The sequence below is a fragment of the Gymnoscopelus microlampas genome, assembly GCF_963454915.1.
Source record: "Gymnoscopelus microlampas genome assembly, chromosome: 11".
Taxonomy (NCBI): Eukaryota; Metazoa; Chordata; class Actinopteri; order Myctophiformes; family Myctophidae; genus Gymnoscopelus; species Gymnoscopelus microlampas.
The window spans coordinates 1,417,892-1,443,277 of record NC_139948.1 but is presented as its reverse complement, the minus strand read 5'-3'; the positions used below and the strand labels follow the sequence as shown (position 1 = coordinate 1,443,277).

General features: G+C 43.9%; 1 protein-coding gene across 2 annotated transcripts in view; it reads right to left on the bottom strand.

Annotated features, from left to right (window-relative positions):
- Positions 1-25,268, bottom strand: part of cog1 (component of oligomeric golgi complex 1) — a 45,133-nt gene extending 19,865 nt beyond the window's left edge. Inside the window, exons 1-10 of one of the 2 annotated variants that reach the window (XM_084071947.1) lie at positions 25,067-25,268; positions 24,266-24,445; positions 21,417-21,661; positions 19,517-19,698; positions 16,522-16,692; positions 13,865-14,018; positions 13,448-13,658; positions 9,106-9,478; positions 6,368-6,673; positions 21-190 (exon numbers count right to left, since the gene is read on the bottom strand). In XM_084071947.1, the coding sequence (XP_083928073.1) occupies positions 21-190; positions 6,368-6,673; positions 9,106-9,478; positions 13,448-13,658; positions 13,865-14,018; positions 16,522-16,692; positions 19,517-19,698; positions 21,417-21,661; positions 24,266-24,445; positions 25,067-25,207 (2,133 nt within the window). In that variant the 5' untranslated portion in view covers positions 25,208-25,268. Of the gene's footprint in view, positions 1-20; positions 191-6,367; positions 6,674-9,105; positions 9,479-13,447; positions 13,659-13,864; positions 14,019-16,521; positions 16,693-19,516; positions 19,699-21,416; positions 21,662-24,187; positions 24,246-24,265; positions 24,446-25,066 lie in introns of those variants that run through there. The other variant, XM_084071948.1, reaches the window with a different exon arrangement.
- Between the last annotated feature and the right edge of the window lie 118 nt (positions 25,269-25,386).

Genomic DNA, 25,386 nt, shown 5'->3' with positions numbered 1-25,386 from the left:
CGGCGTGTCACCGTTTTGACCTTGGAGAGGGCGTCGGTCCAGATGCCGTATGCTTCCATGCTGCAGGCGAACAGCTCCTGGTTGAGCCCGGTCCACTTGGCCTGGGCGGGGGTCACCTCCGGAACCGCTCCCCTGGCTTTACCCAGCTTTCTGCTCTGACCCGGCGTGCCTTTGCCCGAGGCCTCCGTCCCTGGCGCCAATCAGTGGACATTAACCCAATAAATCGGGGAACGCATCTCTTGTCATTTTTAGATTTCTTTGGCTATTCAAAAAATGGCAGATATACGAGCTCATAGCGCGGCACACTATGAGCTTGTAGATCTGCCATTTTTGAAAAATCATGACAATGTTGTGTATATATCATACATATATATATATTTATATTTGTATATATATATTTTTTTTAAGCGAACATTTGTGACTCGACCTTTTCATGTCAAGAACCCCCAAAATGATATGTATTTGGCCACGGACCCCCATCTCAAAATGCTTTGTTCCAGGGACACCCCCCACCAACAGAAGCAAAGATTAGAGTTACAAATGTTCTCTTAACAATATATATATATTATAAATAGCAGATCTACAAGCTCTATGAGCTTGTAGATCTGCTATTTTTGAAGAAAAAAAAACGTGCGCAAATCTTTAAATATGTGCATATTTTTAAAGCAAACATTTTTACTCAAATCTTTGCTTGAAGGGGTCCCTGGAACAAAATATTTTGAGATAGGGGTGCGTGGCCAAATCCATATAATTTTGGGGATCCTTGACATGCAATAGTTTGAGAACCACCGATATAGAAACAAACGTTCTTTATAGTCTACTTGCCAGCCCATAGAGCCCCATTGTGAACCCGGACATGTTGAGTACACCAAGGTTTTATGTTAGAAATGTTGAGTATGGGTCCCCAGCATGTGGAAACTGCCGGATGCTAACTTGGATATGTTGAGCAATTTTCAGAATTAGCGTAATTAGCTTTTATTAGCATAATCACCTATATGGACAATATTTCAGCAATTGTCCCGGGCCTTAGGGATATTTTCGCGCTAATCAGTCTTAAATGCACCAAATTTGGCCCAGATGTAGCCCAGGGCATGCTCTAATGATTTAGCTAGGGCGCCCGAACGGGCGACCTTTGGGGTCGCCATAGCGGCCAAATCCAAAATGGCCGCCATGTAAAACGGTTTTGGCTGTAACTTTTGAACCAGATGAGCTACAAATACAAACTTGGTGTCTATTTCATGTTTTTTGACCATTGCAAACACATTGGAATGCTTATCATTACGATTGGGTGTTTCTGGAACCCTAATTTGCATATTTCCAAGATGGCGGCTATGTGAAAACGTTAACTTTTGACAGTCTTGGCAAACTTAGTGTCTATTTTATGTTTTTTAAGCATTAGAAACATGAAATGCTCCGATTTTCTGATTGCATCCATCTAGAGCACTCTAATTTACTTATTAACAATATCAACACTATCCCCAAAAAGGTATTCAACATTTTCACCCAGAACACTTTTAGGAACAACCTTAACTAGAAAGTACTGTTCCTGAAGAAACAGTGTGGGATTGCTAAGAATGTTGAGCTGGTATTGAGTATTGATAGTGTTAGTAGTGTTATAGTAGGGTCATAATACAATGACATCATTATTATGACGTCACTAGAATGTTATTACCATTCACTAGAATGGCATTATGCATTATGACGTCACTAAATGGCACTTCTCCACTGAAATGACCCAAAAAACAGGGGGAATAATAATAACTAGAATGGCATGGAATGATCGCTAAAGCGATCCCACAATAAGCAACCTTTGTATGTTACACATATAATGTATTTGAAAGACAGAACAATGGAGTGCAGCAGAACAATGGAGTGCAGCACATTCCTATTGATATAGATAGGAGTATTTGAAACAATCTTACAATGAATGCACAAAAACTCTGTACGTGCATACGTGGGCTGGGCGTATCAGTATAGTGTAAGCATATATGGAGATCCGGTTGTCCAGAACCTCTGATCCAAACAATATGCCTCTCTCTGAAGACGGGGAGGGTGCCGCAACTGTGGCAATATTCCTGCATTGTCCCGGTGCCTAAGAAAAGTCGCACCTTGTGATCAAAGAGCACGAAGACCTTTGAGCGTCTGCTACTGAATCAACTGAGACCGACGGTGAGTGAATACCTCAACCCCCTTCAGTTTGCATACCAGGCGGACATTGGGTTTGATGATGCCATCATCTACATGCTAAACAGGGCATTCACACACCTTAGCACCCTGGGCAACACAGTCAGAATCATGTGTTTTTACTTCAACACTATCCAGCCACAACTGCTTGCTGAGAAGCTTGCGTTGATGATGTGGACCACGGCTTGGTGGCATGGATCACAGACTACCTCTCGGGCAGACCGCAGTATGTGAGACTGCAGGGTTGTCAGTCAGAGGTGCTGGTTAACAACACGGCTGTCCCCAGGGCACAGTGCTGTCACCTTTCCTGTTCACCCTATACACATCTGACTTTCGATCAGCTCCAAGACATGTCCCCTACAAAAGTTCTCAGATGACACTGCGGTGGTCAGCTGCATCTCAGGTGACAACACTGTTGAGCACGATAGCATGGTGAAGGACTTTGTGGACTGGAGCGAGGCAAACCGCCTCTGGCACAATGCTAGCAAGACCAAGGATGATGGTGGTGGACTATGGCACGACCAAGAGGGTACCTCCGGTCCCCATCACCATAAATGCTGAGGTGGTGGAGATTGTAGCCAACTAAAAGTTTCTAGGGGTGCACCTGAACAGGTCGTTGGGCTGGTCTGACATACTCTAATGTAGGAGCAGGCTGTTCTTGCTGAGAAGACTCCGATGTTTTGGCGTGTGCAACAGGATGCTGTAAATGGCTGGTGAGGAAGGTGGGCTCCGTCGTGGGGACCTCACTGGAGGGGGTGGCTAAGGTGCGTACAGTGAGGAGGCTGGACGCCATCATGGCAAACACGTCCCTCTCCCTTCACAAGGATATAGTGGGGCATCCCGGGGTAGATTCACCTACCCTGGGTGGAACCGTTTGAGACTCGGCATGTCTTTTGTGCAGGTAGCTATGAGGATTTACAACGAGACACACGTTGGTTGCTCTGCCAGGTAAAAGCAAAGCAAAGTTTGTTGTTTACCCAGGGTGTCGGACTAAGTATGAAACTTGTTTCCAGCCGGACCCTGCATGGAAGCCTTGCTCAAGGGCTATTCAGCGGTGATTCATGATCGATGTGATGAATTGGGGAATCGAACTAGGGACCTTCCGGTATCAAGGCCGCCCCTCTAACCACTAGGCCACCGCTGCCACAACAGGTCAACAGGTCAACTGTCTATAAAGAATACATCTCATGGATGCACCTGGGACGTATCATCAGTGTTGTAGCCTGGGGTCATAGGGTGTTTCGGGTCTCGCAACATACACCCTTGCCCAGGTGACCAAGCCGGGGTTGATCAAGCCCCAACTTACGTCCCAGGACCCACGGTCAGTCCTATAGGGAAAGACAGGGCCACTCAGTCTGCTTCTCCGGAACTACTCTGCCGGAACTCGGGGAGGCTCTGGCACGTGGAGGGACTAGGCTCTGTGGGTGGCCTCCTGGCGGGACTCCACCTTCGTCTCACCAGGTCCAGGACCTGAGCACTGTACCAGATCCGCTGCACCACCCCGATCCAAACATTTCCTTCTGGCGTGATGGTTCCTTGGGCCGGTTTGCTTGAATGGCCCTCCTAAAGCCCTTTTTGTTGTTCTGTAGACCATTGTCATGTGAGGTTGTTAGTCCTTGTTGTTTGTGCTCAATAATCTTGGACTTATGAGTGTCTGACATTCCAGAGCCCTTGAATAGCTTGTAGATGGCATAGATGTAGGACATCAGCTGGTGGAAAGGTGGAGAATTGGGATGATGTCCTTGAACATTTCTGGATGGTCACCAACAAGAAAGGAGAATGGAATATTCTTCTGCCGCAATGGCCTCCACATGTTTCACCATTATGTCATTCACCACTGACTTGCTTGGAGGTTCATTGTATGTTGTGTGGTAATAAGGCTTGCTCTTGTTGGGTGGTGGATGACAGCAGGACTGGGCACCACTGTATCCTGGAACTCACTGGTCTTCAGGTGGTGGTCTTGTTCCATGATTGTCTACAAGAGACAGTGCATGACAGAGCGAGCACGCTCTGGAGCTGACCCATCCACTGGTGGATCTACCCTGGGACGAGCAGGTGGCTCACTCTTGCTACCAGGGGGGCATCTGTACTGGCAAACCTTTGTTAGTTCTGCACACTTCTGCTTTAGCTGTGCAGAGATTTCCTTCTTATTGGTGAGCTTTTCAGCAGTCTCTTCACCTGGTTTCTTTTCATAGCTCTCTGGCTGCATGTACATGACATTTGTTCGATGGACTCCTGTAGACTCACCTGTCATAGTGTCAATCTTGAAGTCGTCATTGTGGATGATCACAATAGCTGGCTTGCTGTCTGCGATCTCCTGTGGGCAGGTTGCTGATGCCTCCACATCCATCAGAGCCCAATGGTCATAGAGGAGCAGTGTATCTGCATAGCTGATGCAGACACCGCTCTTGTACAGAGTGTCTACCAGATCTTTACTCCTTGTCATGCCATGGACATTTACGCCCAGGTTGATAACAGAGCCCTGCAGTGTGCTCGCTCTGTGATACATGCACTGTCTCGTGTAGACAATCATGGTACAAGACCATGCCCAGTCCTGCTGTCATCCACCACCCAACAAGAGCAAGCCTGATTACCACACAACATACAATGAACCTTCAAGCAGTGGTGAATGACTCAATGAATCATGGAGAAACATGTGGAGGCCATGCGGCAGAAGAATATTCCATTCTCCTTTCTTGTTGGTGACCTGCATCTACAAGACACTCACTCAGCTCAAGCAGAGAATCCAGAAATGTTCAAGGACATCCTCCCAATCCTCACCTTTCCACCAGCTGATGTCATCCATCTATGCCATCTACAAGCGATTCAATGGCTCTGGATTAGTTATCAGTAACTGTTGTTTACACACAAACATTGACTTTATTGACCTCAGAGATTACTTCTGTGTACTTATACTGAGCTTTCATTAGAGCCTAATAAGAAGGCTCTGTGACGATTTTGAAAGAAAAAAGAAAAAAAACATTTTGGAGCTCATAATTGGCAGCCATTTTGCATTTGAAGGTCAACGATAGGTCAAATCATTATATAAACGCCAAATATGTATTCCTTGACCAAAATAAGCTCTGAAACCATATATTGTACATCTTTGTAGGTTAAACCATTAAAAAGTTCATTTTCACGGTCGCCATTTTGGATTTTGGTCTCTCACAAATTTTCCCCGCCGTTTTAAAAAAGACACCCCGGCTAAATTTGTTTAATAACCCTCCTAGATGACAAATCCATTGAGAAACGGACCTTTGCTCTCCACGGTCACGGAAGTGCCATATATGACCCAACAACATACTCAACATTTCTAACATAAAACCTTGGTGTACTCAACATGTCCGGGTTCACATTCTGGCAAGCGGACTATTAAGAAAACGACATTTGTAGAATCTGCCTCAGGTCTTAATGGGTTAATTTGTATCACGCGGTTCATTCATTGCGGTTAATGATTCAATTGTGATGTGGCATTGAATATTGGAACATATGAATAAAAATGAAAATATTTTTACCTTTTTAAGGCTTCGTAAACAATAACTGCACAGGGTAGATATATTTAAAAAAATAACTTAAATGTAAAAACGAGTGACTGACAATGGCTGGTACCAATACAATACACAAGGTACTAAGGCCAAAAAAGGCCATATATCTATTGAATACTTAGCTAAAATATCCGATCTACAAGCTCGCAATGCGTCACATCGCGATGCGTTGTGACCTTGTAGATCGTCTGTTTTCTCCGTTTCTGAAAATGTAAGAAAATCTTTCAGCAGATGAATACATGCAGGTGACTGGACACAATCCTGAAGATTGCGCAAGACATAATTGTGATTATCTCTAATAATTGTGATCAGGTGATTATGTCATAATCCAGGGGTCTTCAACGTTTTTCAGGCCAAGGACCCCCTAGCTGAGAGAGAGATGAACCCCCTCTATATTGTATAAAAAATAAGTCTCACATTAAACTTTTTTTTTTTACTTGGTCTGTTCTTTTTTCCCACTACACCTATACCTCTTGTGAGCTTGTAGATTTGCTATTTTTGGCTGAAGTTCTCCTCAGAAATAGAGATTGCTAGGGTTCAAGTGGTCCCTATCACACAAAATCATATCACGCAACGTCTGTGACCCCTAGGACCCCCCTGTTGAAGACCCCTGTCATAATCACTATGCCAGGCCTTACCGACGCTGCGTCTGCCCAGGATGCAGCGTCTGAGGTTGGGACAGAGCTCTCCCACGGACTGGCACAGCCTGGCTAGGAACAGCACCGCGCTGAGGTGGGCCGGTGGGCGCCCCGCGGCCAGCTCAGAGCGCACCGAGGACAGGATGTGACGCATGCACGCCAGGCAGTTCTCCCGTAAGGTGTCCTCCACGGCCGGCGCGTCCGTGAAGCGGTCGAAGGGAGACACGGTGGTGGTGGAGGAGGAGGGGCCCCTGTCGCCGGGGGCCCCGTTGGAGACAGAGTGTGGGGCCGACGTGGTGCCGGAGGCTGAGGAGAAAGATAAATATATATACATTTATAATATACATATCGTCGCTGTCGGTTGGAAGCCTTTCATGTCCAAAACAAGCTACTTTTCAGGAAATGTTCCGAAAGTTCCAATGTAGTTATTTAGTCACAACAAGCTCTTAATGCTGTTCATTGGTTCAATATTTATAATACCCACACACACACACACACACACTTAACCACTTTCACTTTCATAACAAGCTCACAACAAGTCGCATTGCGATGCGTTGTGAGCTATTTTCACAAATGTTGCGCGACACGTATTCGTCCGGTTTTTGACCCAGCTGTCCTCCGCCCAGCACACCTTCTGGCCGGACGCATAATTGTCCGGCTTTTGAGAGAATGATTACAGCATATGTGTTATTGGTTTATATACATATCTCGGTAAATCTCCAGTTTCAACTCCAGCCAGCGCATTGGCTATAGTTATGCATTGCTGCGTGCGCACATTTTGTTTTGTCATAGGCTCGCTTGTCACTCACACTGACTGAACACTCCTCCCAATTTTGTTTATGTGGATGTCAGGTCGGATGAAACTGACGCCAAGTCCTATTGTAGTTGTAACGCAGATAATCTGCTGTAGAGTGGCCCTAAATCGTCGAAACGGAAAACAATGAATTGACGAGTATTGTTCACTTTGCACCGTCGGACATGATTGATGTCAGCAACAAAGGGAAAGGTGCGAGAAGTGCAGGTAGGACTACCCTCTCGTCTATTTTCCACCCTGTCGGACAAAGTAACAGCAGCAGAGCTATCCAGTACTCTACTAAATGTCCCTACTGAGTCTCCTCTTCTCTTCTCCTCTTTCTCTGTTTTATTCTGTCAGATATGCCATGGATTAGATTTAAATTGGGACAATTAATTCAACAATAACCTAAGAAAAAGACAATCTAAACATGAACAAATAAAAACAAAACAAGTAAAGAAAGATATTATAAAATACAGTCATTCATGAATGGTCTTTGGTTCCCTAAATAAAGGGGGTCCTGGTCCCCAGCTAAATGAGTTCATAGAGCATCAACATTGAAACCCATCTAAACCTATTTGACACTATGTGCTTGTACTGTAGATCAGCTATTTTCTAAAATAGTTTGTATTTTCTTAACATTTTGAAAAATCTGAAATGATCTTGAGGGGTCCCTGGCACAAAATATTTTGTGCCAGGGGGGGTCCACGACTAAATACATTTAGTCAGGTCCTTGCTGTGCCTTTTGCTGGGCACAGCGTGCCCCACAAAAGTGTCCTCCTATCTGAGGTCTTGCTGGTGGTCACCCTAGTGACACTGTGTTAGGGTTTCCCACACATTTTTAACAATTAATTGTCTAAACTTTTCCAAAGCGTTATACCCCATTTACAGACCTATAGCAATCATATGGTGCAATATCAAATGCACCGAGACTGACTCGAGCGAAGACGTCCCATGACAAAAAGAACAGATCTACAAGCTAACAACGTATCACGGTGCAACATGTTGTTAGCATGTAGATCTATTCCTTTTGTCATATGACATCCTGTATAGGCCCAGCACTATATTGTATTGCTATACATGTTTTGGGCATGTTTTTTAATGAACAAAATCTATGTACTGTATATCCATTTTTCCCCAAAAAATGTGATTAATTCCAATGTGTGTGTAGCTTATCACACAAACTGCTGGACCGATCAGCATCACATATCACATGTCCAGTGCCTCCACTATCGATTTACATTTTCTCTCTGCATATATTATTTTACTTTTTGAACTATTTAACTTACATTTTTATAATGGAAGTCAACGGGACTTTGGATGGGCTGAAACCTTGCCCAATTTTGGAGTCCTATCACTCCTATGTAACAGGCCGGTCACATGAAGTCTGAGATCAATATTGGAGACACAACGTTCACATCGGAGTACCTGGGATAGGCTCTATGCACAGCAGCCATATTGGAAAGAAATTGGGCCTCTTCTTACCTCCTTCACAGGTGTTACCAATGATACTAATGAAGGCTCTGTTCCATTCTGGTCAGGGTGCTGATATTGTGCATGTTGGCTCACTAGAAACACTCCATTTTGGTTCCCAAATAGCCCCTTATGGTGGGTGTGTAACTCTGAGAGTGTACAAATACGGGTCCATTTGGTTCCATTTGTACACTCTCAGAGTTAAGGAGGTCCTTGAAAATAAGACAACCACTATGCCACACTAAATGGAACAGAGCCTTAATTAGTATCATTGGTAACACCTGTGAAGGAAGTAAGGAAGGGGCCCAATTCATTCCCAATTTGGCGGCTGTGCATAGAGCCTATTGGACACTAGATTGGACTAGTGTCCAATCTCACATGGGACACTTTTTTTCACCCAATTGAGTCACTATCCCAAATCGCTAACATAAAACAATGGACAGTTCCAGCCCTACACTTTGCTCCCTCCCACCTTTGTCCTGGGAGGGCAGGTAGCACTGCAGGTCGTCCAGCCTGCTCCTCAGCTTGGCGTCCAGGGAGGAACAGAAGCTCTGCACGCAGGGCGTCAGGGCCTGGGTCTTCATGGCCAGACCTCCACACTGCTGCTGCTGCTGTTGGCCTCTCTGGCTCACACTCACCCAGGCAGCGTCGCTCAGCAGGTCCCCCGCTCCCTCCGACCACAGGAAGGAAGCCACGTCCGCCTCGTACTGGGCCCCTGTGCGGCTGCAGGAGCCGTTGCCACCCGTAGAGGGCGGTAGCGGTGGAGACTCCAGGTCCCTCAGAGCAGAGCTGAGCAGCTGGGTGCAGCTGGCTGAAATGGCCTGGGTTTCTTCACGGGTGATGGCCTGGAGGAAGACGTTTGAGGAGAGAAGCAAGGGTTCAATATGTAGCTAGTAATGTATTCTTTTTTTTCCATTTTCCTTTTTTAGGGCTTTTTACGCATTTTCCTTCCCAATAAGCTCTATTCACAGCAGCCATATTATGAAGACATTCACAGGTGTTACCAATGATACTAATGAAGGCTCTGTTCCATTCTGGTCAAACAGAGTCAGGGTGCTGATATTGTTGCATGTTGGCCCACTGGAAACACTCTGTTACACCAGTGGGTCTACAGTTGGGGTCCAGGGACCCTCATGGGCTTCCAAATGGCCCCTTACAGATGTGTAACTCTGAGAGTGTACGAATGGAACCAAATGGACCCGTAATCCAACCATTTGGTTCCATTTGTACACTCTCAGAGTTATGGGGCTTGTGGAAACCACTGTGCTAGACTAACTGGATCAGAGCCTTCATTAGTATCATTGGTAACACCTGTGAAGGAAGTTATAATATGGCTGCTGTGCATAGATAAGAGCCAATTTAGTCCCCACACGCATTTGTGTCATTGTGTGTTGTCACAGCACTTTTATAACCCATTAAAAGGACGACTACACCCATTTTCAACCTACAGTATCTTCATATAATAGGTGCTCACTAATGCTTATGATAAAATGGTACCATTTTTTTTTACTCAGTCTGTGTCTCAGAGGAGGACTGTGGACAGTTCAGAAACCCGTCTACCAGTGACCTCATCGATGGGGAATCCAAGCTAATAGATAACTGCAAGCTTTGTATTCCCGGAAAGTTGCAATGCAATAATAGAAGCCATTGTTCTCCCGTTCATAAAAAATCTAAATGCACAATTTGAAATCTTGTTGGAGAAAACAAAAACCCTGCCTAATGATGATGTCACTGGTAGACGGGTTTCTGGACTGTCCACAGTCCTCCTCTGAGGTGGTACCATTTTATCATGAGCATTAGTGAGGACCTATTATATGAAGACAGGTTGAAAATGGGTGAAGTCGTCCTTTAAGACCGGAGACCTTTAAAACACACACTGCCCCCTTGTCCTGTTTACAATATTCACCATATTGGCTGCGTTTACATGGACAGGTTTATTCCACTTCAATTCGGAATGAATGCTCATTCAGAATAGAAATGCTCATGTAAACGCATCGGTATGGCCATACCGGTCTGATCCGAATGAAATTTCATTCGGGTTTGAAGGGCTGGTATATACCGATAGAATCGGGCTATATTGCCCATGTAAACGCACTGGTATCAGACTGGTATACATTTGTTCTTTTGCGCATGTGTCATTGGCTAGCGCGGTGCTTCTGGGTGGGGGGGGAGAGGCGCAAGCCATGTGGAGTCTGGCACTCCAAGCCCAAGTCGCAGACGCGCGTAGTTCTCCGCCGACAGGCTCCTCCTCCGGGTCAGCAGCAAATATAACAGGAGCTGATTTTGCTGCATTAAACTCATCAATAGCAGACCAATGGCCGTAGCCAGGATGCGGTGTGCTTCCATTATCAAACCTTCTCTCTACATTCTCTCTCTTAACTTGTTTTATTGTCTCTCTTCTCTTCTTCCTCATTTACCTATATAGCTGGCAGCTTTGATTGATTGTGAGCTGTGGCTTGTTATTATTTATCTCTGGCAGCCGTGACTTAAGGCCTTGGCTACACGTACATGGATCTTTTACTAAACGGATATTTTAGTCCTCCGTTTTTAAAAAGAATCCCTGGCCACATGACAAAGATAAACAAAAATCCCTGTCCACACGTAGACGCAGAAACGCATCGATCAGCTGCATGTTTCAATTTTATATCAGATTTTATATTTACATTTATTTTATAATTATATATATATGAGGGGCCAAATACAAATACATTTGTAATCACATGTTAAGGCCCAATACTGCAATAGCTGCATTATTTTAATAGCATACGTGAACAGCATACGTGAACATAAACGAAAACAACATTATTAGGGCTCAGCTGCAGCGCAAACAGTAGCCATGGTTCACATGGCGCTGTCGAGTCTCTGGTTTATAGTGGTGTTCGTTTTTTTTTTACATTGCCAACTCTCACATGTACATAAACGTTCAGATTTCAAATATAAAGTGCTTACCCCTGAGCCATGGATGTTACAAGGCAATCCGGATCGTGATAAGTACCCGTATCTCCCGTATTGTTCAATAAAAAGCATTTTAATCCCATCGCCGGCCATTTTCTTTTTCTGTTCTTTTATTTTGGTAATGTATCAGAGTGCAATACACCTTCCAACCATTGGTGTCGCATGGTTGAAAGCATCGGAGAAAATTTGGAGAAAATGGCCGACGATCGGATTAAAATGCTTTTTATTGAACAATACGGGAGATACGGGTACTTATCGCGGTCCGGATCGCCTTGTAACGTCCGTGGCTCAGGGGTAAGCACTTTATATTTGAAATCTGAACGTTTATGTACATGTGAGAGTTGGCAATGTAAAAACATCGAACACCACTATAAAGCAGGGACTCTCGGCACTGGGGCGATTGTGTTTTAGGACGACAGACCCGTTATATTATACCTCTATGGACAGACCCCACATTCAATCTGTGTGCGCGCCGTGTGTTCTACTTGGCGCAGAGAAAGAGGGTTTTCGTCACACAGTGAATGAGCTACTTTTCCCACCACTGTCTTATTATTAAGTATGACATTATTTAGCCATAAATGAGCGTGCCTTGTTTCATAGACTGTAAGTGTTGCTCTCTCTCTCTCTTCATTTATTATTATAATGACCATGAGCGGTCCGGTGTTTATGTATTATTTATTATTATAATGACCATGTGCGAATGCGCGATGACGTCATCGTTTCTCAAAATCTCCGGATTACATGTCCACACAGATCCACTGAAACGCATGTTTTGGAAAACCTTCACTTATTTATCCGTTTACAAAAATATCCGTTTTAGCGGCCAAAAACACCGTTTGCGTGTGGCTGAAAGGCCCAAACGCACACAAAAATGTGCGTTTAGAAAAAGATCCATGTACGTGTAGCCAAAATTGTTATTATTCATTACCAAGGCTGCCAGAGGTAAATAATACATATGTTTACCTGTCAAACACCCCCGCCCCCTCCCCCCGTCCCCAACCTGGCCCGAAGCACTCTGCGCATGACCAGAGTTCTATTCCGAATGAATGCTTTGCTCATGTAAACGATTGAGGAACAGGAATACTTTTATTCAGGTGCCATGTAAACAGTTGGGTATACATTTCTATTCGGAATGAGTTCATTCTGAATGAATAAATATTGTGCATGTAAACGCACCCAGTGTTCCATGGATGTATTACCATTCGTGATTTAGTTTTCTCCTATGGTAAGGGGTCTACTTTCTACTACTTGTATAAATTATTGTTGTACCGAAATGTATATATAAAAAGTGTGAATTGGGATGTGGCTATGACTTTCGTTTTAGAAAAGTCAAATGTTGTTATAAATCGTTGCACGTATACTTATACAACTATACAACTTGGACTTTGACTAGTGTAATTAACATGAATTAATTGCATTAAAAGTATATAAAACTAGAAAAAGTGCTCCTAGGAGAACAAGTCTCCGCCAGGTCAGGCATGTTATTGTGGCCTGAGATTAGCTGCTAACGGACAGACAGGACACACACACACACACACACACACACACACGGACGGACGGACGGACGGACGGACGGACAGACAGACAGACGGCAAACCATACTCTCTCGCCATGCCTTTCGGCCTGGCGGAGACAAAAAGAAACCGTTGCAGCCCTATTGAATGTCACGGTCTACTTATGCTATATAATGTGTTAAAGAAAGAAAGAAAGAAAGAAAGAAAGAAAGAAAAAAGTGTTCCACCCAAAACAATTGTTTTATTAAAATTGAGCCATTTTTCTATTTATTTTTTAAAATAACGGATTAAGTTCACTTAGTTTGATGACCAGTTGCGGCCCTAAATGGAATGATCCAAAGTTACCTGCAGGCGCTGAAGGAACAGCTGTTGCAGGAAGTCCTCCCACATGGCCAGGGGGCGCTCCAGCATCTGCTGACAGACGGACCCCCAGTGCTGGCTGATGGACTCAGAAGAAAGGAGGTCCCACACAGCATCCCTGATGGACGCCAGGCCCTTCAGGCTCTTCACGTAGACCAGTAGACTGCTGATGCCACTGCACATATCTTCCTTACAGCTGGTGGCAACAATGTGAAATTTAGTTAGCCCGAACACAGCAATAATGAATTATATAATAAACGTTGCTTTATTTTGTTTTGCTTTTAAATAATTTCTTCTACATAGATAGAGGCTGCTCAACAAATCCATAAAGGAGAAAACAAGCAAGCAAACAAACAAGAATGATTAAACCCAGGAGTCTGCCTCTAATGGTCTGTATCTTACGTATCTATCCACTGTTGGAGTGTGTCTCGGAGCTGCTCTCTCTGGATTGGTTGGGCCAGGGTTCGCAGGGCGGGCTGGAACTCGGCGATGGAGGCAGGCAGGTATCTGAACCAGTTGCCTGTGCTCATGTCCTGGAAAACCTTCCTGCCTTTCCCTGCATTGGGGACACGTTACAGTGACACAAAACATTACAGCAAAGCAAAACCTTACAGTGACACAAAAGACAGCTTCCGTAGGTGTGAAGATTTCCTCCATCTACTGCTTTTTAGACCACTCGCTCTCAAATTGCAGTTTGGGGACCCCCAGGGGTCCTTGGGGGGGTTCCAGCAAAATGAGAAAGAGTTGAAACACTCGAGTCCTATTTCTTTTTGGAGCTTTTTGAAAATAGCCGATCTACAAGCTCACAAATTGTCGCATCACGACACATTGTGAGCTTGTAGATTGGCTATGTTTGAACGATGTCGACAAATCTTGACCAGTCTTCTCTTATGGGGCACAAAATCTTTTCAAATGGCTATCCACGGCCAAATACAATGTTGGGGGTCCTTGACCTGGAAACGTTTGAGAACCACCTCAACCTTTTCAGGCCGCGACCCCCCAAAGTAATCATATTTGAACTGGGGCCCCTCACCCTGATAAGCACATGGAATGTAGGAGTTGAGGCATTACATTTAGTTCGAATCGGTTCCACAGATATTGTGAAAATAGCAGCAAGGTGCCTTGTAGATAGTCTATTTTCACAATCTCTGCCTGTTTCTTATCTGATTTGTTTGACCAGTTTTTATAGTATCGTTTTTTGATTACTTTTGATGCTGTAATGGTCTTTCTTTTAGGTATTAAAAAGGTCTTAAAAGTCGTTTTTTACTTCACTGCCATGTGGGGACCCCCCCCAACATCCTGTTGGGATCCCGACCCACAGGTTGAGAACCACTGTTTTAGACCAGCGTTTCTCAGCGGGTTGATGATGATTTGAATTGAATGCAACTCACTTCAAGGGTAAGGCACGCTCAACCGGAGGACGGTCTTGAATAAACTGGGTGCAGATTCTTGTTAATATGTAAAAGGAAGAAACAATCCGTACTCTCAGTAGAAGTCTTGACTCGTTACCTCAGTAACGCTGAGGAAGGCCTACATGCCAAAACGTGTCCGTCCGTTTCTTCAACATTATTAAAAAAAGACTCCTAAGAGTTCTACAGAGAGTGTGGATTGTTTCTTTATTTTAATTTAAAGCATTCCAGTATGACACCCAAAGGATTGACTACAGGTTATAAAGCATACTGTATATACTCTATAGCACAACAGTGCTGTTAGCCAACAATAACTGATCTTAAACTCTGTACTATAACTTCTGTGTGTGTGCTTACAATGTAATTTTGCCATCTGTATGGTAGAGTATGGTAATGCAATATAACATAAACCAGTGGTTCTCAAACTTTTTCGTGCCAAGGACCCCCAAAATGATATGAATTTGGCTGAGGACCGCCATCTCAAGAAGAAGCAAAGATTTGAGTTAAAAAAGAAAATGATCAAGATTTAAACAATAAAAAAAAGTTTAAAAAAATAGCAGATCTACAAGCTCATACCGCGGCACCGGGTATGAGCTTGTAGATCTGCTATTTTTTAATAGGCAAAGTATATGATATGGTTAGTGATAATTGATAAAATGATTGTGACGCTATATTAACACATTTTGCTGGGGACCCCTGGTATCCCCCCCCAAGGACCCCTGGGGCTCCCCGGACCCCACTTTGAGAACCAATGACGTATACAATGTGAGTGGTTGTATTCAGTGGTGGACAAAATCCTCTCAAGTATTACTCAACTACAAGTGAAAGTTGCTCAGTCAAATATTTACTTGAGTTAAAGTACTGGAGTACTCGCTTTTTAGAAAATACTCAAGTGTTCAAAAGTACAAATTACAAAGAAATCCAAAAGAAGTGAAAATAGCCCATCTATTGGCTATTTCCACTACAATTGAAAAAGGGCTTAAGTGGTTAATGCATATCAGTAATGTACTTTCCCCTTCCTAGAACTGTAGTGGTAGTGGAGTTAAAAGTATATTTGTCTTTGAAATATAGTGGCGTGAAAGTATCCAAAAATACAAATACTCAAAAACATTTAAAACATTTACTTAAGTACAGTAGTCAAGTAAATGTACTTTGTTACTGTCAACCACTGGTTGCAGTCTCCTGCTCTTACATTGACACATTCAGATCCTTTGGTCTGGTGGGACACCTACTGGTGGACATGTGGTACTGCCTGCAGGTCAAAATTCAGTTTCTCCTCTACAGTGGTTCCCAAATCAGACAGAGGCAAACATTAAAAAAAATAGCCGATCTACAAGCTCAGAACGCCTCGAAGTGCGTGGCGTTGTGAGCTTGTAGTTGACCTATTTTCACACAATTTACCTACAATTCCAAGTGCTTGTCAGGGTCGGGGCGACTCAGGGGTCCCCTGAGCCAAAATACATTTTAGTCGCCTAAATCAACTGTAGATTTAGTCGACTATAATCTTATATTTAGTCGACTAAAACTAGACAAACAGCGAAGCATTTCAAAAGACTAAAATATGACTAAAACTAAAATGGAATTTGATTCAAAAGACTATGACTAAAACTACATCAAAATTTGCTGTCAAAATCAACACTACTGTTGTACCTGTAGGTGTGGTAACGTTCTCCAGTGTGGAGAAGAGCATGCCACAGCCCAGCGCCCCTTCCCCGGGTCGGGGGCTGCCCTCTGGGGGGAGGTAGAAGACAGCGTAGGCCTGGAACAGCGTGGTCACCAACAGCTCCACCAAGCTACACACCTGGGCCTTGATTCCAGCCACTGGGGACGAAGAAGACAGCCAAGGTTTAGAAGAATTCATCAGCATTTTGCCTCCCTCGCTATTTATTAAAAATATAAATGAGAAAAAAGACAAAGGAAATAAAAGGGAACAAATTGATAAAAAAAACAGCGGCAAAGTTATTTTAACATCCTTAAATTATATTCCATGTTCGAAAAAGGAGTAGGCAGACGTTTTATGAAAACTTATCAGGTCCTACCCCTTCTTTATGTATCTCAAATATCTCAAACCTTCAGAAAAATATGTGGGCTTTCCGCTCCAGTGTTTACACATTCACATTTAAAAAAAAATAAAACAAATAAACAAAACAAACAAGACAGTCGAAATGATGCTCCAGATCTAAATCCAGATTTGTGTAAATCTGTTGTACCTAAATGGCTATTCTATCCTATCTAGCCTAACTATCTATTTAGTGTGTCCATTTTCAACGTTTGATTGAACGTATTCCATGTCACACTTTGTTTCAATTCATCTCTGCATTTGTTCCACAGAGTAACTCCTTTAACAGAAATACAGTGATATTTTGCAATGGTCCTAACTGCTGTTTAAACACACAGACTCCTCTCAAATTTTAAAGACTCTCTCTATTGTTTGGAACAACTTTTGGATGTTGTTTGGTAGTTTCTGCTTTGTACATTATTTGAACTGTTTTAAGGTCAACCAGATATTTGATGTTGTTGTGCTTTTAGTTTGATTAAGAGTTGGTTCTCTGTAAGTAGTTTTATTTACAATTACTTACAGAGAACCAACTGACCAACACACAAAAGCAGCAAAAGTAGCAGAACCGCAAGCTCGAAACATGGCACGAAGCGACACGTTTCGACTCGAGCTTGTAGTTCTTTTGCAATTTTTGAATTAGAATCCTGAAAAGTAACAGTTTTCCACCCCACGGAGACGATATACAAAGGCAATTCACAGGCTGTTCAAGTGGTGCATTTTGAAACTAAAAGAACAGACTAAATTGTTTAACGTCGACAGAACAGATAATAGGCCAGTAGTATCTTGAGACAGATATATTTGCTCCCACAATGCTCAAATACTTCCCCCCAAGAGCTCTGTAAATGTGTCGAAATTTAAGCACATGTCCCGACTCCCCCCACTTTCCGTTTCCCCTGCTCAGTCACACAAATAACTCCTACTGGGAACCAATTAGCTAGATGCTTAGAAGACATGGAAATTCTGAAACATATTTTAAATAATTTGTTTTTTTTGTGAACACCGGTTTCTGGTCATTGGTCATTGGTCAAATAGGCTATGTGCTTAAATGTAGTCCCGCATTTCCAGAGGGCGTCATCATACCTGTTCCATGCTCAATTTTCCTATAGGTTTGTTTGATTGGCTCGGCAGCAGATTTGGACTGTGAAGGATATGCGTTTCCAGTTCAATTTTGCTGCTGAGTCAATCGAAGCTAAGGGAGAATTAACCATCAAAGAAAACACAGGGACTACAGTTATGCAGAGAGTAGTCTCGCGTCACCAAACTACTATTCCACAATCTCTGAATGCTATATAGAGTCTGGAACTCCACTTCCCGAAAGCTGTGTAACGGAAGTTGTTCAGACCGGAAAAACATTCGACCAATCACGACGCGGTGCCCGCGGACCTGTAGTCCTAGTGGAAACAGAACCGAGGCTGAAGCATAGTCATAGGAGCGGTAGATTCATGTTATTTGTGCGAGGATTGTTTATCACAGAAAACTGAGAAAGGTATCATGGAATTAACGCAGAAAGAAGACACTAGTAGACATAAACGATGTTTATGAGATTCGTTGATTCCAGTCGGACTCCTTTGCGCCACTGCACAATGCTGAAACGGACGTGGGTAGGGGAGGGGCATCCGCTTTCCCCTTACACATGATCAGAGCTTCCGAGTCCCAGACTGTATGCCGGAAACATTTGTAAATTGTGGGAGGCAACAGTCTGGCCACGCGAGACTATGCAGAGAGCCTGTACCATTCCATTCTGAAGAGCAGATAACAGCTTCCTGTTCTCAACGTTTACAGGGCAGAATTACACACTCTGTGCAGCATTCAGAAGAGATCGTGGGAGAGTGTCTGGCATGAGAGACAAATGGGGCAGTAACATATAGGTCTACTCCATTGCCACGGCAAACAGAAGTCCTTGAAACGGCTCTTTATATTAGAGCCATTATATTGGCCATTAATTGACTTTTTTAACAACATTGGTATCGGCACTTATGCCGATAATTAGCCAACAAAATTCAAATATAGCAAATCTACAAGTACAAGCTCACAATGTGTCGCATTGTGACACATTGTGAGCTTGTAGATGTTTTTTCCCATCTTTTTTAAAATAGGGCTTAACTGGTTAAATAAACTAAAGTTCAGTGTATTCTATATTTACTTATTTGCTTGTTACTTACAAAATTAAATTTAAATGTTTTTTTATCTATCAAAAGGTTATTTGTGTTTATTTGTACATGTGTTTGTTTATACATTCAATGTTCTCAAATAGAAACTTTCATCAAATGAAAGTTTTTTTTTTTTTAAATCAAGAAAAAAATATCAGTCAAAACATAATGAATAGAGCAATTACTCTCACTTAACTCAGAGTTACACACCCACCATAAGGGGCCATTTATTTGGGAACCAAAACGGAGTGTTTCTAGTGAGCCAACATGCACAATATCAGCACCCTGACCAGAATGGAACAGAGCCTTCATTAGTAGCATTGGTAACACCTGTGAAGGAAGTAAGAAGTGGCCCAATTTCTCTCCAAAATTGCTGCTGTGCATAGAGCCTATTTCTCCCCGTGCTCGAGAAGAGTGCAGGGAAATCGCGTCTTACCGTGCTGTGGTTGGCCAAGGAGCTGATGAATGGAGGCCTTCCTGGCCAATAGGAAGTCGTGCAGGGCCTGCCTTGCGGAGCTGTCCTCCAGCAGCATGGTGGACACCAGTGCCTCGGTGATGGCCTGGTCTGATATGGCCCGTCCTCGCAGAACCAGCTTACTCTCCATGAGGATGGTGGACCTGTTCATAATGTTGCTCTCAGAATAGGGACGCTAGGGTTCAAGTGGTTAATGCAAAAAAAGTTCCAGTCATCCTACCTGCAGTAACTCTGAGGACCCCCTAGGGGTCCCGTACCCCCTGTTGAAGACCCCTAGTTTACACTGTTCACATGGATTGGGTTCATAAGCTCTTCAACACATGTCTAGTGCTACTAGAGCCGTGATTCTCAACCCTTTTATATTTCAAGGACGGTTTGATGTCACTCATAATTTCAAAACAAACGTGGTTTTAAGCTTGAAGATACGCTATTTTCGCCGCACGTATGAACTGCAGCTCTGCACGGACCCGAGCCTGGCCCTGGTCCGTGGTGTTCGAGCCCGGCCCTGCCCCAACCCGACAAGGGTCTGCCATTTATAAGCCTGAGAGCCCGACCCGAAGCCAGACACCAAATTAGAATGGCAGCACGGAGGCAAAGCACCGGTGAACGCCACTGTTGTTTTTATAACATCTAACAACAACCACACCCGTTGTAACTACCACCGTTAATTTAGTAGATGCAGATTTAAGATGCATTTGCAACTTCTGGGGACTGTGTGCTTCTGCTTGAGTCACTGCTGCTTGTGCCCATGGAGGGCTGGGTGACATGACATGCTTGTTGTATCATGAGGACATAACATGCCTTGACTTTGTGGATGTAACCTTGCTGCACCATAATATTAGCCTGGTAAACCCCCCTCCCTCCGGAAATCTCATTTGCATTTGATTTCAGGAAGGAGGTCTGGGATTGCTCAGGGAGTAAAGCTGCCCGAACTGCTGCGGTTTCGAACCAATCAGCGGCTGCTAGGGGCGGGATCATCCAATCACCTGCCAAGTAGCTTGAAAAAATGAAAACGCCGTCTGTCATCGATTCTGCTTCCGAAGTCTCAGATGGAAGTAGGCTGTGAAACAAAATGTGTGTCGCAAGCTTCTTCCATTTGACGGAGCCAGGTTACCATAATATGTGTGTCCTTGTATACAATTTTCCTTTTGTGTGGACATAAATAAATTGTTAAAGTGTGTGTGTGTGTGTGTGTGTGTGTGTGTGTGTGTGTGTGTGTGTGTGTGCGTGTGCGTGTGCGTGTGTGGTGTGTTTTTATGACTATGCTGTAATACTTGGTTGTTGTTTTTATCATTATTTATTTGTATGCTGTAATGTTATGTTTTTATGTGGACTGGACTAGCCGATGGGCTAAAAGGGATCCAAATCAAACAATGTGTCGCAAAACACAACACGTTGTGAACTTTGACAGTAGATCGTAATTTCTGGCGAATTGATTTGGTGTGGAGGGGAAAAGGGAGGGAACCAAGCACAGACCCCCGGGTCTGTGCTTGCAAATAGCAAATTGTACGCTTGTAGCATTGTAGCATTGCGTTGTGAGCTGGTAGATCTGCTATTTTAAAATAGCCTATGTATAAAATAGGGCTAAAGTGGTTAATGTATGCTGTATAAATATAATAATTGATAATTGCACAGTAACTAGTAACCAAAGTTGTCAAATAATTGCAGTGGAGTAAAAGTACAATATTTGCCTCTGAGATGTAGTGGAGTAGAAGTAAAAGTACTGAAAATTGGAAATACTAGTAAAGTAAAAAAAATACCTCATAATTGTACTCAAGTACAGTATTTGAGTACATGTACTTAGTTACTTTACACCACTGTTAATTTGATTCAAACTTGGGCAGCTGACGAGAGGCAGTACCTGAAGTGTCCAGCGGTGGCGACCTGTCTGATGAGAATGGGGAAGCGCGTGAGGACGGGGCTGTAGTGAGTCCCCGTGGCGCTGGTGTCCAGCTGCAGCTCTCTGTGGAGGTGACAGCACAGCAGGTAGAGCTGGGTGGCCTGCAGGTACTGGCACGACTCCATGGAGCTCCAGATCCGCTCGGGCATCTCCAGCAGCAGTTTGATCTGGGATGCCATGGTGTAGAACTTCTCCTGCCACTGCTCCTAGAACAATGAAACACAATAACAGGACGCAGCCTAGTTAGGGCTGTCACGATTACACATTTAAGTTGACGATTAAGTGTCACTCAAATAATTGCGATTAGCGATTTAGCTGTGTGTTTGGCCATTGAACATTGGAACGTATGTATACAATTTTAATATCTGTTTGCCTTTTAGGGTTCCTAATAAAAAATGGCACAGAGCAGATTAGATTTAAAAAATAATTATTTACGTATTTAATAATTTATATACATGTAAACAAAAAAACAGAAATAGATGATCTATCTACTTTGTGATGCGTTGTAAGCTTTCTGTACTGCTTTCTGTACAGTATAAGCAACGTGGCCCTCTGGAGTGAGTGTGGAAATATAAACTCTAATGAGCACATGCAGGTGTGTGGACCCCATATAGTCTCCACTGATGATGGTTGTCCAGCAAAATAACACCAACATTAATGCACAGTTTATCGACAGACAGTTGCTTATAACTGTGTATTATTCTGAAAGCAAGGCTTTACAGGGACAAAGAGGATAATCCAAGCTGCCCATATAGGTGCAATATTGGTGAGTTTATCGTTGTTAATCAGATACTTTTCTACCTCACAAAGAGGGCTGCAAATGGAAGGAATTGCAACTTAGAGGTTATGGATACCCTCTAAATCACTTGTGGATAGTAGGTCGTAGTATATAAGGTGGTTCGTATACATCATTCAGGGTGTCAGGGTGGTGTTGACTCTTCCAGCAGTGACAGGGTGGTGTTTGAGGTGGTGACAGTAGTATTTACATTGGGTAGTGTTAGCTATTAATTCCAGCAGAAACAGTAGGGACAGTGACAGGGTGGTGTTTTAGGTGGTGACAGTAGTAGTACTTAGGGTCTTGCACGTGCACACATAGACATGAAAGGGGGCTTGAGCCCCTGCCCTTTTACCCGTTGGTAAAAAAGGTGCCCTCTCCAGACCATGAATGCAGCATTTTATTATGGTGAAAAAAATGCCCTCCTAGAAGGCAGCATTCAAGGCTAAGAGAATTGCCCTTTCTAACTAAAACGCCGCATCTCCAGTAAAGCTTGAGTATACTAATTGAGCGCTGTGTCACGCACAGAATTATAGACAATCTACAAGCTCACAACGCGTCCCAGCGCAACGCATTGTGAGCTTGTAGATCGGCTATTTTCGGTACCCGATACAGCGCGCAACGAAGTGTCCAATCGAAACCTATAACCCTGCCGGGCGCACGCACTCACATGTCCATTGTCCATTCAACGAGAGCAGACGCACACAGAGAAGCGCAGACAATCAGTGATCCGTCTTAATTTGAGACAGATACAGTAGCCTATTTGTGGACGAAAAATAATTATACTGTTCATATCCTCTCTCTCTCTCGCTCTTTATCTAATATAGACTCTCGTAGATGTATTTTATCGATTTTAACATGTTTTATCTCTACGAGTGTCTTATCTACCTACCACCCCCCAGAATGCTGTGAAATGTGAGCTCCAAAAACGTACTTCTCCAAACCAAACATGTACAAATGCTAAATGTAAGGTGCTTACCCGCTTTCCCCAAATGTTAACTCGGTGTAAGGCGTGTTTGTGCAATATATTAGTCCATATCTTTCAATAAATAAGTGTTTTAATCCCGTCTGTGGCCAATTCTGTCAGAGGTTCCCAATGGGCAGTGGTGACGGGGCGCATCCGGTGAAATCCGGAATTACACTCAATGTAAACAGGATGTAAACGAGGGGTGTAAATGGCGTTCGGCCACAGACGGGAACAAAACTATTTTTTATTGGAAAATATGGACTAATACATTACACAAACACAACGGACACCGAGTTAACATTTGGGGCAAGCGGGTAAGCACCTTATATTTAGCGTTTGTACATGTTTGGAGAAGTACAGGCTTTGGAGCTGACATTTAAGGGCAATCTGGGGTGGTGGGGTGGTAGATAAGACTCGTAGAGATAAAGGATTTCAAAATCGATAAAATACATCTGCGAGAGTCTTTATCTAAGGCTACTTAAATACTTTACGGCTATACTGGATTGTTAGGGCAGGCTGCATGGTTGTTGTGGCTGTTCTGGCAATATGGATTCACGTGTCCATCCACCCTTCCCCCCTCGAAACTAGCCGAAACTAATTTAACAATAGCGTCCTCGGAGCGGACAAAACCACGGAAAGATATTCACATTTTAAATTACTCTTTCATCATAGAAACAAGTGGGCTTATAACCAAAACCATCCATGTTCTCTGGGAGAAGTGGTGTTAGTGTTCCGTGTAGAAATATTGTTAGTGGGAATGAAAACGTAGTCGCACCAACCGGAAGTGATGCGCTGAAGGCAGACATGAAACCGGGGTTTCCCTGCGCACTGGTCTTCCATTTTCCTCCCGCCAGACCCCACAGACAATATCAGAAAACAGAGGTCGCTGTTTTTCATTTTCTGTGGGGTCTGGCTACGCGAGACTAGGGTGGTGTTAACAGACACAGTGGGGTGATGTTTGAGGCGGTGACAGTAGCAGACAGTACTTACGTTGTGTGTCAGGGTGGTGTTAACAGACACAGTGACAGGGTGGTGTTTGAGGCGGTGACAGTAGCAGACAGTACTTACATTGTGTGTCAGGGTGGTGTTAACAGACACAGTCACAGGGTGGTGTTTGAGGCGGTGACAGTAGCGGCTCATGTCCTTCACGGAGCGCACCACGCCCTCGCTGCACTCCCTCATCTGGGTGATGGTGTCGGCAGCGTCGATCAGGTCGCGGTACCTCTCGCCCACCATCTGCCGCAGCTCCTGATTGATTGATTGATGGACTTTATTTAGTAAGACATGAGAACAACAGTACATGGAAGTACAAATTCACAATAAAAGGTATACTAAACTGGACGGCTCATAAAGCACTAAGCGTGTTTAAAATGAGATCCCCACGCACACAAATCATGATGACATATAAGAGACAGATATAGCCTACACCAGTGGTTCTCTAACTTTTTCGTGCCAAGGACCCCCAAATAGACACTTATTAGCCCGCGGACCCCCATTTGAAAAGATAAGCCAGGGACCCTCATAATAGAAGATTTCTAGCAGTGATTTTCAACCATTTTAATTTCAAGGACCGGCAGTTTGACATGCATTAGGGCTACGGACCCCCATTTAATGGCATGTATGTCTCTGGGACCCCAATTTATATTGTAAATCAATGTCACTTTACAAATGGAACCAAATGGACCCGTTAGGGTCCATTTGGTTCCATTTGTACACTCTCAGAGTTACAGACCCCATAAGGGTCCATTTGGTCCCTGTCCATCCATCCTTTAGCTGGGGACCCCCTGGAACCCCCTTAAATACCCCTGGGGGGTCCTCCTCGGACCCCACTTTGAGAACCAATGGCCTACACACTACTATACTATATACCTCCTTCTTCTGCTCGATCTCGCCGCGCACCCTGCGCTCCACGCCGCGGATCTCCTCCGTGCCGTAGCGCTCGAACAGCACCGCCGGGTCCCGGATCTCCGAGACCCGCAGGGACTGAGGAGCTGGAACCGGCTCCGACATGATGATGATCGTCCACAACCTCCTCCACAACAACCAAGCTCCTCCAGCTACACACTGACACTTCCTGCTTCCACGTAAACAGGATGTGCATGTGTGACGTTGAGGGGGAAACAGCACGAAAAACAGCGTCCTCTGTGGGCTGTCATGTTCAACTCTAGCCCTGAAACGTGACTGTCATA